We start from the raw sequence: 14350 nt of genomic DNA on the forward strand, positions 1-14350 counted from the left end.
CACACATCTGGGACTTGCTTCTCTCTAAAAACTGGAGCGTGATGCCTCCCTGCTACTCTGGACCCTTTCGTCTCCTGGTGTCAGGACGGCCAAAAGCTTTTAAGTGCTTTAAACTCATAATAACCCTAATGCTTAGTCTCCCCCCTGTGATCTCCATGTTTGTCTGAAAGAAAATGAAATGCAGTTGAAACAGATGCAAAGATGGGGGGTGTTCAGACATTGTGGAGGTTGCTGGGGATTTGGCGTCTGTAAAGGCATTAGGAAGGGAACACAGAGTAAAAAGGCTCCCAGGACGTGTTATGCAGCGACAGGAAAAGTTAGACTGGGGCAATGCACAAAACTGCCGACACACACAGGAGTGCAGAATACACTGGACTCTTTATTTTGCCCTCTTCTCCTCTCGCACATTAGCTTGCTATGTTGTTTGTGATGTTTCTATTTTTGAAAACATGGGGATTGGAAAAAAAAAAGAAAAAAAAAATCACAGATCCACTGCCACAATGCATTGCAGGGAATAGTAAGCACACAAACAAAAAACAGCCCCCAACCACCTTCCCACTCGCCACTAATCCTCTCATGCCCTAATTGTGGGCGCAGTCACCCCAGATTCACGTCTTCGGGGAGAGAGAGAGAGAGAGAGAGAGGAAAGGAGCTCAGGCTCTGGCTGAGAACAGACCACCCTGTCTTCCCCTAAAAATGATTCTCTCTGCCAGAAGACACCAGAACGGTAGGTGGTACTCTCTCTCCATTATATTTCACTTTTATCTCACTTCCCCTTTGCCACTCCATCTTCCTGTCATTTCCAGCTCTCTTTTCTCTCCCTCTCCTCTTTCTACTGTAAACCGCCTAAGGTGATTATGGATTGTGATGGTGGCGGGTGGGTGGAGACGGCGAATCCCCGTCTTTGTTTCCTTAAAATAGGTTTAATACTCTACTACCAAACACAGCTGAGAACCTCTGTGTGACTGCTACAACGGGTTGGGGTACAAATAACTTCACACAACACCGAGATAAACATGGTAGTCTCAGGAAAAGCCTAAGACAGAGAAAGCAAGCAGCTGACTCCCTCCTCTGCTTGGTGGCCGGCGCTGATGGGTTGCATCACTCGTGCCAGGTCAAGACATCGCACTCTCACTGGAGACACATTATAACAGGCTATTAAACTCTTTGGCATTTGATTTCTTTTAATCAAAGAGGCCATCAGTCAACTGAGCAGAATCCCACACCACAGGCCTCAGAAGAAGATGCTAGAAAGGAGCTGGCGACTGGTGGCTGGCTGTGTGTTGTCTGAACAGTGTTGCTACTGTTGGGAAGGCTGCATTGGAGCTGTGCCACGCCAACCTTTACAGCAGCCCTCTATTTTCCTGTCTGGTCTCTCTCGCTCTCCCTCTCTCTGTGTCTATATGTCTGTCTCATTCTCTCTTTCAGGCACAAAACCAAGCCGCACATTAGGTGCTGGTGCTGCACATTTTGATGCTTGGCTGTCACTGTATCATTGTCTGGTGACATAAAGCGCAGTAAAGCACTGAGCAGTGATGAAGTGGAGAGGTTTTAAACCGGCGCTCACTGGCACATTTCTTGCCTTTCAACCAATGTCATTTGGAGAGTGTCATCATCCCACTGTGAAAGTAGCCCACCCCCACTCCCCACCCAAAACACTGAACAGAGAAAGAGAGAGAAAGAGAGAGAGCTTGCTCGCTGGCAGCACTTGCTCCATTATTCCACTGGAGGCTTGATTAGACAGAGGGGGTAATTTACGAGCCACTTCATTGCCAATTCTACAGGCACATCACCTGTAAATAATTGAAACCCTTCATGTCCATTCCAACATAATCATATCGCTATCATGTTAATGTATCCAGCAGTGCTTTCCTTTGGGTCAGGCGCAGGACTACTTTAAATCTTGGTTGACCTGTCTCCATAACTCTACTGAGTACCACCCTCTGGCAAACAGGAAAAAAAATGAAGATGAAGGACTGCAGCGAGAAATGATGAAAATCTGAAAATACAGTAAACAAATAGAAGATTTCATAGCAAGGCAGCGGTGGGTTTGCAGGTGGAGGGCACGCATTTTGCACTGGCTTGTTAATTATCTTTGCTTATGATGTAGCTAAGAGACATTCATCATCTTCTCATTTATTTATCTCTCTCAGACTTCTATGAGTCAAGCAGTGATATAAAAAGGCTCCAAGACTTTGATGGTGGTAGCTGGTACAATGAGTTGAAAGAGACATGAAGGACAAGGGAAATCAAACCCTTTGCTTTTAATTGTAGAGAACTGAACCATCGTAGGAATTCGCTCTCTCAAACACTCTTAATTATAGCACTGTTTAAAAAAACTTGATATTGAACTGATAGCTATTTTTCTTACTTCATTTTAAAAAAGTTATTAATATTAATTATCCAATCTGAAATGGTTTTCACCTTTCCTTCTACGCACTCCTCTCAAATGCGACAAAAAAAGATCTGAATAATTTATCAATTGACTTATATTTGAATTGATTAATTCACTGATGCAAAATTAATACATGGCTATCCTCCATATTCCACCCACTTCATCCTCTCCCATCTTTAATGAAGCAGTTAAAGTAGTAAGGGTCTTGCCTGGGGTAAAGTACTGACTGAGGCAGGGGTGTGGAGGGCTGGGGTTTCTAATACAAATCTACAGTAATGAAGATGTCTCATCAGAATCAACAGGCTAACTATGTTCCAGATTAAGACGAGTAAGAAATGCCTTAAGTGTTTCGTGCACAATGAGCTGATGCTCTTTAGGGAGCGGCTCTCTGCATGGCTAGGTAACAAGAAACATCTAGCTAATAGGAAAGAAAGACATAAAGGGAGGGATAGAAACAAACTGTGCAGGTAAACCAGATGGATGTGGGGAAGTAAATAAGGGGGCTACACCAAACTGAATGCTCTCAGTGTGTCTCAGTGTGCGAGCCACAAAGCAGGCCTTCGTGTACAAGGCACACTGCAACTAAAGCCGCTGCTCTTTCTCGGCCGTTAAATGATGAGGAGGTGCGGTGGGTCATTCCTGCCATTTGCCGTTTTTACACATTGAATAGTGCCACGTGGCAACTCATCATCCGCTGTACTTCCTGTACTGTGAAGCTCAGCTGGGGCGAAGAAATGGGACAGAATGTGTGCCAGTATGTGTGTGTGTGTGTGTGTGTGTGTGTGTGTGTGTGTGTTTGTGTGCACCCATGTCGTGCCTGTTCTTTGCTGGTGATTCACCCAGCTCTCTGGCAGCCATCCAGGACCTATTTTCTCCTTCTCTTTACATAACAGCAAACGGTATCACTGAAGCCTTGTGTCCTGTCCTTTCTCTTCCTCCTCCTCCTCCTCCTCTTGTTCCTCTGCCACTTCCTGTTCTTCCATCCCCCATTCTCCACCTTGCTGTATGTGCAGGATACCTAACTGTGCGTCGCTCCCCGGTGTTTCTACATCACCCATGGGATCGTGATGTGACCGGTCCGGAACAGACGTTCTCGGACCACACCCAAAGCACCGAGTGTTAGACCAGATTCCAGGGTACGGCATGGGGCTATGCGTGGGACGAGAGCCTGCTTTTGAGTGAAGTGCCCCCTAGAGCTTTCTAAAGGCCCGGGATCCGGGATCCGCTACACCATATGCCTACAGGACAGCACCCAACTGGGCACCGGGGCGTGACGGGCTGAAAATAGGGACTCACAGTCACAATCCTCACCGTACTGGCCAACATACGGCTACTCGGCAGCAACGGAGCAGAGTGATGAGGTGGAAGAGGATGGTACAAGAGGGGGTGGAGAGCAGAGGGGGGTTGAAAATAGAAAATCAAGGAGGTGAAGGGAGATGAGCTGAAGAGAGTTTAGTTTGCAGGGAGAGATGAGGGTGAGGAATGAGGCCGTGCGTCCGTGTGCTCAGAGTGTCACTGTGTGTGTAGGAGAGATGTGTAGGCAGGGTTTAGTGTCTGGACTGCTCAGTGACTCAGGTGTGAATAATACGTTAAGTCTACTTTGTGTGTGTGTGTGTGTGTGTGTGTGTGTGTGTGTGTGTGTGTGTGTGTGTGTGTGTGTGTGTAAGAGAGAAAGCCGGGGAGACAGAGAGCATAGTGAAGTGCTGGGTCGGTGTAAGGCTGGTCGTCTACGTGTCTCGGTGGCTGAGGGTGTGCTCTGCTGTGTCTATGGCCCGCTCCATGACAGCCAGCCTGCACGCTGCTCACCGGTGCAGAAGCGCTAATTGAATTAAGTCTTTATTATCAGGCTGCAGCGGCAGCACTTCTCCCCATCTCGGCCCGCTTGGCTGACACTTTCTCCTTGAACACCTGCTTGACATCAACTTCCTCCTCTATTTATTTATCCCCTCTCTCCTGTGGCCAGCCACTGGCTGCACTCCTTCCTCCCCTCTACCTCCTCCTCCATATTGGCATACAGGGCGAGGCTAGGCCTGCTTGTTTTTCATGCTGCTTCATCTATCTGTGCTGCACAATACTGCTTAGCTTGGGTAACCTTAGCATCGTAGACTAAAGTATCTTTACTTCAGAGTTCTTTTTAAAGGCTATACAGCCACACACACAGGTAAAAACCCACGCTACACTTCAATGTTTCTTACCATACAAAAAGGAACACATAATAAAAAGGATTAATTCCTAAAATTGGTCCTGCCCTTTCTGGCCTTCAGCAGCAGTGCTGGTGAGTGTAGTGGGAATAAAGGCGATAAAGCTAGATGATGTTCTATGTTCTATTGAATAGTCTCCGGTGGGCAAGCTGGCCAGGGTAATATACAGCAGCTGGGATGAGAACTAACATATATCTAGTCCCCTGTCCATTTCCACTAGCCTCAGGCTCAGGCTGTTTCCCAGGGCTCGGCTTGGGCATTACTATAGAGGACAGACAAACAAGAGGCACTATTAAGTTGGCTAGGAGTCTGAGGCCCAGGCACTCAGCCCAGCACTAGCTGTAATCTATTGACCGTTTGCATTCTCCCTCCCATGCCCCAAAACCACGGGACTTTTCTCTGTCTGTCAGTTGAATCCATTGCTCACCTCCCTCCATCTCTATCTGATGTTTACCCACTCTATTTTTCTCTTTCTTCTCTCCCTCGCCCTATGTCAGCTCAATCCCCCTCTATTCCATCTTTCTCCCGCTCTTTCGTCTGTTTGCGTAAATCCCCCCCCCCTCGCTCCTTCTCCCTCTCGCCCCATCCATCACTATTCCTCCCATCTCCATCTCGTCCGTTCCTTTCTCTTATCGACATGTTTCCATTTTCTAAACTGCTCTCGCTCCATCATATTCACTCTTTCTTCAGCGGTCATTTTTCATTTTCTCTCTTTCATTCACTCTTACCTCATGCTCTCTGGGTTCACCTCACTCTTGTCCTCTCTGCTTTCCCTGGTGGGCTTTATTTTGCCCAGCCCGCGAGGCCCCAGGTGGGCATAGCTGTCCTTGTCAGGGCTGTTGACTGGGTGAAAGCAGCGTGGGACAGTGTCCTCCAGGGCCCGACAGAACGGGGCAGCCAGGGGAGAAGTGTCACTATGCAGCGAGCTAAACTTTTACTCATGATGAGTTGGGATGAAACAACGCTGAAGAAGGACAAGCGGAGCAGAGAGGTAGAGGAGATCACACTCGTTCACGCCGCCAAACAGTCTCTGCACATTTACTTGACGTGGGCTTTTTTCATCATCCTGGCCTGATTCGGCGCCATATGTCTTACTGTCTTCGTTTCAATGGGATCTTATCTAATTCCTTTTTATCTTTCGTGCCTTTGTTTGTGTCTGTGTCCCTCTTTCTTTGTGCTTTCCCCTCTCTCCCTCTTTTCTTATGTCTCTCTGTTTCGCTCTCTATTCTACTGCTCCTGTCCTTTCCCACTCTCCTCTGAAACTCCGCCAGCCAACGAGTGCCACAAACCATTAGGACCAAACACTATCAGACGCCCTTCTCAGGCACATCCTACACATCAGCCCCCACCCCCACATACACACACACACACACACACACACACACACACACACACACACACACACACACACACACACAGAAAGCCCAGCACTTCCTCACACCATGTGCCAGACTAGGTGACAGAAACAGAGTTTACACATTGGCCTAGGGAGGTCTTATTCACGGTGGCAGACTCACCCAGATACTACATCTCTTATAAAAAAGACACACACACACATAGACAAGCACTCTATTCTCAATTCAAAACACATCCACGCAGTTTCACTGGTAATTACACACGCACATGCCACCTCAGTACATTCATAAATGCCTGCATATGTTCATCCACAATGCATTTCTCAAATGCGTAGTCACGCTCCCTCAGGTACAAACATACAGACGTACCGTGTGCATACACACGAGTACATTTACGTATGCATGCACACATGCAGAAACACAATCCCCTGTATCTCTCCCTCTCTCTCTCACTCACTCACATGCGCGCACACACACACACACACACACATACACGCAGAGATCCGCACAGATTCATAGGCTCCATACACAATAGCAAACACCATACACAATAGCAAACAAACAGTCATTAGTAGATTTCAGGCTGCCTCCCAGTTCTGCTCTACTCTGTTGTTGGCGTGCCCGCGCCTCTGGGGTGGCGCCGCTGCTGTAGGTTTTAATAAAAGCATTGTCTTTGGAAGCTGTCTAAAGGGACTCGGTTTCATTTTGGAGCGCTGCCGCTGCTGTTGCTGTGGATGTGGGAGGAGAGAGGGCTATTGCGCTGGGACGTGGGGGCGGCTAGGTTCAGTGTCACTGCGGGGCCCTCCAAGGACTGGTGCTTATTGTTTGATAGTTTCAATATACAATGTGTGTGCGTGTGTATAGGTGTGTGTGTGTGTGTGTGTGTTCTTTGGTCACATAAGCACATGTAAATTTCTGTGTTCCAAACTTGCGTCGAATTCAAAGCAAATGGCTGACACAGCCCACCACTTCAACTTTCCAGCAGCTAAAACAAGTCTGCTGTACGTTTGTGAGATTACACACAAGAAAGCGCACACACACACACGCACGCAGAGCGATCTGGGTGACAGGCGTGGAAGCGCTCTCTCTGTTGTGTTTTGAGATGGGTTGCTGTTAACCAGTCCGATAAAACAAACAGTGGAGAAAAGGAACGCTATGTGCGACTGCTCCGCTCATGAAACCATGTGCCATTTAGGGGATGCTCAGGATAACGAGCTATCTCTATACGACACACAGGTGTCCATTAGCTCTCTGGGCTGACCAATCTGTGACACCCTGTAGTCGATAGTTTCTCCATCTGTCAGCATACAAACACCTCTGAAAAAGCCCCTCAAGGAGACATTTGCGTCATTTATGATGGACAACAAATGCCTGCTCTCAACAGGAGGACAATGTAACGCCCATGATGAGGTCAAATCAAATGTTATAGTGTTGATTTGGAGCCACAGTGTTTCTGTGCCTTCCCTCTGTTTTCACTCTCCTCCCAGAGGCGCCTTCAGATCCCATCAGCTGAAGCAACATGGACACATCTTTAAAAAGGCCAAAGGAAAGAATGAGTATGGCTATATCTGGGAGGATGTAGGAGAGGAAAATCCTAATTGTCCCTTTAAGTGTGTTCCCTCCTGTGGAGTGAAGGTGCGGGGTAACGGCCATCTTAAATCACAGCCTGGCCGCGGCCTTCATTAAAGCCATAATGCCAGGCTCTCCCTTTAATGGAAATGGAAGTCAGCGAGGCTGTGGGTGTAAATTAAAGTGTAAGGCCCGAGTAGGGAAAGATTTCCCCAGCTCTGACAGGTGCAGCCTGAATTAGCTGTAGTGCTGTTCAAGCAGTCAGTGGGAGAACACTGGTATTGATTTTAAGCACTGTTGCACTTCCTATCTGAAAGGGAATGTGTATTACTAGAGCTGGGCACATCAATCACTCAGCATTCCACCACTCTCCCCTGGCACACTTCAGATTTTGAAATGATAAACAAACAGAAACAGACCAAAACAAAAGAGAGCACCGGCTGTACTGCTACTGTTCGGGTCTGGCTGATGTGCACGAGCGTAAGCCCGGTAAAACACATCTGTGCATGCATGTAATTGGTCCACTTCATCTCATCTTCCTTGTGTTGACAGGATGCCATCTCTATTCAGGGCATGTCCTGCATGGCGTGTCACCTTGGTCAAACAGCTAGCGTCAGCTCCTTGAGCTCTGGCTGCAGCCCACTCCCATGTTTACGACCTGCATGTGTCAGAGTTGTTACATGCATGCGGTGCAGCCATGCAGCGCGGTGCCTCTCCGTGTATGACCCTGCTGCTTATCTCTGCCTCCCATCATGCCCCGCTGACCCTGTCTACAGGCGCTGGCAGGGGGAGAATTAGCCTACTTAGCCTATTCCCCACAGGGGTCAGCCCACACACAGACATGCAGACAGCACACCCACAATCAGATGCGCACACACCCACCCACCCACGAGCACCCGAAGATGTGTGATGACAAATGATAAGGCACCACTTAACCACAGGTGTCCCAAGTTTGACCTTTCACCTATGACCTTGAGCAGAAAGCTTTTCATATAGAGGCCAGCCATCAATCAGCTCCCATCAATCACACATATATGCCGCACCTTTTCACCCCCACCCCCCCAACCTTTCCTAGCCCCAACATCCATCACTACTCTCTACCCTTTCACTGACATCTGGGAAAACACAAACACTTCACAACCTCTCCCTCCCTGCCTCTCGTCCAGAAACACACACACACACACACACGCACACACACAGTAAATGCACACATCTTGTCTTGCAGTGATGGCTCCTCTAAAACATGGAACGTGTTGTGTTGTGTTGTCAGGTGATCTGCAGGTGTACACTAGGAGCTGCTCCCTGGTGACACGTTTGCTGAGATATCAGCACCTGCACTGAGACATGACATGGGGTTGAAATCCCCAAACACACTCGCAGCTGAGACCGCTGCAAAACAGGCAGCCAGTGGTGACAGACTGTGGCCATGAGCATCCGGAGGACCGTTTGGGTAGAAAGCCACCGGATCAAAAGTCTCTCACATCTCACACAAGTGTCATTTTAAGGCTGTCTTGTGCCGGAGCGCTGGCATTTGTAATGCTCTAGCACCCTTCACAGCCTCTTTCTTTTTTTTTTTTAATCTTAAGCCTTTCTATATTTGTTCCTTAATGTCATTTACCAAAATACAGCGAGATAACAGCACCCGTGTGTTCTGGGGAGACTGAAAAGGTGAGTCTAACACCAACTATGCAGGCCATATCTCACGACTGAAATTAGTTTGACATTAGTTTCATTTTTTGGTGAGTTGGAGAGTAGAAGCTTGTCGAGGAGGGGGCATTCTTGATAAAAAACAGGTGAGCTCGGTGCTCTTTTGGCCCACACTCCATAATTACACCAGAGAACGTATTCTAATTGGCAGTGTCTTTATGCAGAACTATTATCAATGTCCCTCTGAGGCAGTGGAAGAGAGGAAGGGTGGGGAGAGGGACGTGAGGAATGGGTTCTATGTCAATGAGCCCAGGGTCCATTTACACATGGATGAGGACTGCTAATAATGCCTGCATAGCCAGTCCAGGCCGCAGAACAAGAGAAACCAAGGTTTAGCATATTCTGCTGATTCCAAATGCATGAAAATGTAAACTTTATTAAAGGGGACATTGTGTTAACACGCTGCAAGAGGCCAACAGGCCAGGGATGTCAATCCTAGAGCTGTCCAATATGTAGAGATTAGCCAAAACTACTCAAACAAAGAGCTGTTAGAAGTAGAGGAATGCTATTACAAAACCACATGCATTTTTAATTATTATACGCCATACAGTAGATATAATATAGAATTATGCACATCACACACATTTCAGGTGTGCAGAAAAGCCGAGGAGAACATGGGCTTCATTCGCACTGGCCCTTTCCTGTATGCATTGCATTAAGAAATCTAAATTAACTGCAATGCCGGCACTCTTATTCCACTCCAAATATTATAGTAGCTCTTGGAATTTTGTTCCACGTGTGGGTGTAACGTTTGACCCAGACAACCACCCCCAGCTTCGACTGCGTTATCAGCTGAGTGGCGAATGTGCAGACAGATAGGAACACATTAACATACCATTCAAAGCAGATGCTGCACCAGTGCATGTTATGTTAATTGGCTTGCGAAGAGGCAATTATTAGTCAATATTAATATTCTATCATTTATCTGCAAACTGTAAACTTTTCTGAACAGCCATCAGCAGCCTCTAATATTAAACATCCTACACTGAACTTGAAGGAGGCTACAAGCTGTGCATGAGGGAAAAGGAAAATATGTAAAACTAAAAATGGAAATTTTGGCTGCCTCGATGTAATACTTTTAGGGCGATGAATCTTAACTTATGTTTTAAAAGAGGGCAGGAGTGTAATTTTCTTACCTTGTTTTAGGGGATGTCGTTAGCCATTCTTCATGCTTTTCAAATGTTATCAAGTAAGCTGCGATCTCCTGTGAAAAAGAGAAGAGAGAGGAGAGAGGAAGGGAGTGAGGCTTAGATATGTCATCTTTAATCACTGTTCTCTTGTGTTTGTAATACATCGGTGAGACTGCTTCATTGATATTCAGACAGTCTAACCAGCAGCACAAACACAGGAAAGACGGAAACAGGGGCAGTGCCAGGGAGCTCAGGCAGGTAAATGGAGACAGGTGAAAGTAAAGTGAAAGACAGAAGTGGAATGCAGCTGAGGTCAGATCATCTTCTGAGACCATCTTTGTTACGAAAGCTTTGATCAAGTTCTCCTCTGAGGACATCAAGGTGCTCTCTGAAAGATTGACATCTCTGTGTTTGAGAGCGAGCAGCTTTTAACATTTTTGGTCCGATCCTCCCCCAAATCCCTTTGATCTGCCCTTGACACTCCTCTATGGATCAATCCGCTCTTTAACCTTTGAATAATAATTACACGCCAGTCTCACAATATTGACATGCGTGTGTTCTGCTACTTCAGAAAAGGCTCGGGATCCTTTGGAGTTAGTTGTGTACAAAGAGATGCTATAGACACTGAAGTTAAAAAAAAAAAAAAAAAAGCCTAAACTGCCACTAGTATGAATGGAGATACTTCAAACACTTTCATGTTTCCCATGCTCGCCCTGCCTACTGCATCAGTCTGAGTGTAAGGGGGAACACGCTAGACCATACCCGTCCATTTTCTCACCAAACTAATGGGCAGAAATAAAAGCACTTTGGATGCTGGTAGACAACCTAATGATTACCAGCGACAGCCAGCAATTCACTCTTCAGCAAGAACATTTGTCAGCTTCTCAGACTGTTAGAGAGAGCGAGACACAAGGACAGACCTGCCGCCACAAAAATATCTTTTACTTTCTAAGGACGTGCATCCCTCTTCATGTTGGAGTGTCAATAAACATTTAAGTGTGAATATGCTGCTCAAATATTGTCTTGTTTGGTCAGTGAAGCTTGACTCTGGAAAAAGCCTCCGTCGAGGCTTTATGTTCTTATTTCGCCTGTCCGCATGGGGCAATCATGTATCCAAAATACACCAGCTTTCTCTACAGCAGGAATTGGAAAAATATGAGACATATGTGGACGCGCAAAGCGATCACAAAGAGCGACACAGATGTTTTTATTCTTTCAGTCTAAAGTATGCAAGAAGGCTCTCATTGGCTCGTCGTGGCTGTGTCACAAGTGTGACCTGGCACAGAGACACAGCACACTGGCGGTAGCCCATAGGGACGCTGCAGGGCACTGCGGTGTGAGGGGTTCCCAGGCTGGCAGGGGTCCCAACAGAGAGGGGGCGGTAGCATGACTGGCACCCTTGCTTCCAGGTGCAAGCTGGGAGATAATGCTGCGTTGATTAACTTCCTGTTCTCCTGCCATAATGACCGGAGGCAGCGAAGTCATGACAAGATGGAGTCTTGAATTAAGAAAAGATGGGAGGAGGATGAGGCTGTCAAGAGCAGCTCACGGCTGCTCCTCTACTTTTTAACTTCCGCTGTATGACGGGGGAAAAAAACAACAAAGCGGTGAAATGTTCACGGTTACTTTTCTGCATACATTTGTCAGTAAATTAGACTAACAGGGCAGTGATTAGATTAATCCCTGCTATTCCGTGCTCATTTTGGGAGGGATAAACGGCAGCGGGAAGCTCCTTCAGTGACCTCTGTGCCTGTTAGCACACAGCCCCTTCCATCACTCTCATCTTTAACATACAGCCACAGCCGCAGCCTCAGTGGCAGAGGATGAAATAGGGGGCCGCATGGTCTCGTACTTAACAACATAAAAAAAAAGAAGTGAGCCTCTACCTCTGGCTCTTAGCGCGCCCCTCCCTCTCTGAACAGATGCCAGGGATTATTCCAACCCCCCGACCAACCATAAAGGTGCAATAATCTTATGGTGAGGAAACAAACAAAAACAGACGTGCAGCCATTAAACAGCTGCAAAGAGACAAAGTTTGCATGGGCGGCATAATGAGAGGCTAGCGTGCGTTCAGGTTGAGCAAACACGCTTGCGGGTTAGTGCAAGAGGGGTGGAGGGGGAAGCAGGCAAGCGGTGTGCCAAACACTGATGGTGCATCAAAGTCAAACCAGCAGCTGTCAATGGGCTCTGGACTCTATCTGCTGACCTGAGTGCCTCTGGCCTGCTCTCCTTCACTGGGGAAATATTCAGAGGAGGCTCTCTGTACACACAGCTCCTACCTCACTGTACCTCTTAGGTCAGGATCCAGCTCGTGCAAAGCTGTTTGTACTTCCTTCCTTTATGCCTCAGCCTCCCCACTGACATGATCTTTGCTGGGGTTTTATCTCCAGAAGCTGTCGAAATACACTGTACCAGTAAGGGCTGTCTTCCTCACATCTTAAATTGAGGCAAACTCTCTTTCAAGCCTGATCTAAATAAATAACAATCAGCACAAGCGGGCAGCGAACCAGAGAGCGAGTGTGAGCGATACCTCCTCTAATTGACACGGTGGTTGCAAAAAAGGGGCCTTTCATTTTACAGGGGAAAGAACAACCCGGAGCTGTTTGTTGTAACCCAGCCATCTCATTTGTTTCTTTTGTCTCTGTAAAAGCTGCGACACACTGTTAGCAAAGGGGGCCGCCCCAGAACATGACGGAGCAGTCTAGTAGTTTCAGGGCTGATGGAGATGGAGAGCCGAGAGTGTTTGTGTGTGTGTTCCTGTCTACCGTGTTACAATCAGAGGGCCTGATTACTGGTTACCTGTCTGGGCCTGGCACATTATTAACATGCTCTTCAGGAGGTGTCACTCCTGTACTCATCAGTGTGCCTCCCCTCCAGTTCGCTCTTCTCATTGCCTCCATACACCTTCTCCAATCTGACTCTCACTCTGTCTCATTTTTTTCCTCCTCTCCCACAACCGCTGAGGTGAAAAGGAAAGCCACCATAAGAAAATTTTCATTTTGAGATGACTGGCTTTTACTGTCTCGCCTTTCAAATGATATTTTCACTCTAGAGGTACAACATTTTCTCCAGAGAGAATCAGCTTTTGAAATGTGTACCTATTTGAAATTGGAGATGACACTAACATATTCATCCCATTTCACTTCTTTGCGCCAAGGGAGCAGGAGGAGCAGGACAGGAGCAGTAAACTCTCAGAAAATAAACACTATTTGTCGCGTGTTTTGACTCGCTCAAAATTAATTGTAATAGCATTTTTAGGAACAACTGTCTGTAGGCCTGATCAGATGGATTTCATTAGACCCCCACCCTTTCTTATTGCACAAAAGTCAGTTAAACATGATGCCGGTGTTTGATGGAGATATTCCGTGGTAGATTCACCGTCCCGGGATGACCTGAGGCTACATTGTTTTGCCGTTCCCTCTGATTCACTAGCAACTTTGATTTATGGGAGAAAAGAGAAGCGTTGAGAGGACCAACGCTCCAGCATTTGGATGACAGACCTGATCACTTGAAACAACTGTCGCTGTTCCATTAGAAGGAGCGATAGGAGTCTTTTGGCATTATCTCAGGACGCATCAGACACCTGCCTCTAAACACCATCCATAATGCCTTTCCTCTCCTGCGTCCACAGCGCGTTTGAGCTGACAGAAAATGAGAGGCGGGAACAATACACAGCTGCGAGGACAAAACTCTGAAGCGCATTCCCTTCCGTGCCACCCTCTACATTAAAATACCAACACTTACATCATTGTCTGAGAATTTAATCTTGGTTTTTAAAACCCACGATTTACTCGACGAATTATGTAAAAACATAGAGTAATGAGTCATTCTTTGTGAGCTCAGCCATTTAAAACGAGTCCTCATCACTCAAAAAAAGGATTCAACAATTACAGCATATGTTTGTCCATTACAGTATTATTCCAGTTATACTGGTGCTCTAGTGACACTAATGAAAAGGCACTTAATGAATAGCTGTATTAGAAAAAATAACTT

The 14350-nt window shown here is 46.8% G+C and overlaps 1 protein-coding gene across 5 annotated transcripts in view; it reads right to left on the bottom strand.

Moving 5' to 3' along the window:
- camta1a (calmodulin binding transcription activator 1a) overlaps positions 1-14350 on the bottom strand; it is a 276505-nt gene that overhangs the window by 142211 nt on the left and 119944 nt on the right. For all 5 annotated transcript variants that reach the window (XM_070968776.1, XM_070968777.1, XM_070968773.1 and 2 more), the window contains one exon: positions 10364-10431. In XM_070968776.1, coding sequence (XP_070824877.1) covers positions 10364-10431 — 68 coding nt within the window. The remainder of the gene's footprint in view (positions 1-10363; positions 10432-14350) is intronic.

This window comes from Chaetodon trifascialis, chromosome 8 (assembly GCF_039877785.1).
Source record: "Chaetodon trifascialis isolate fChaTrf1 chromosome 8, fChaTrf1.hap1, whole genome shotgun sequence".
Classification (NCBI taxonomy): domain Eukaryota; kingdom Metazoa; phylum Chordata; class Actinopteri; order Chaetodontiformes; family Chaetodontidae; genus Chaetodon; species Chaetodon trifascialis.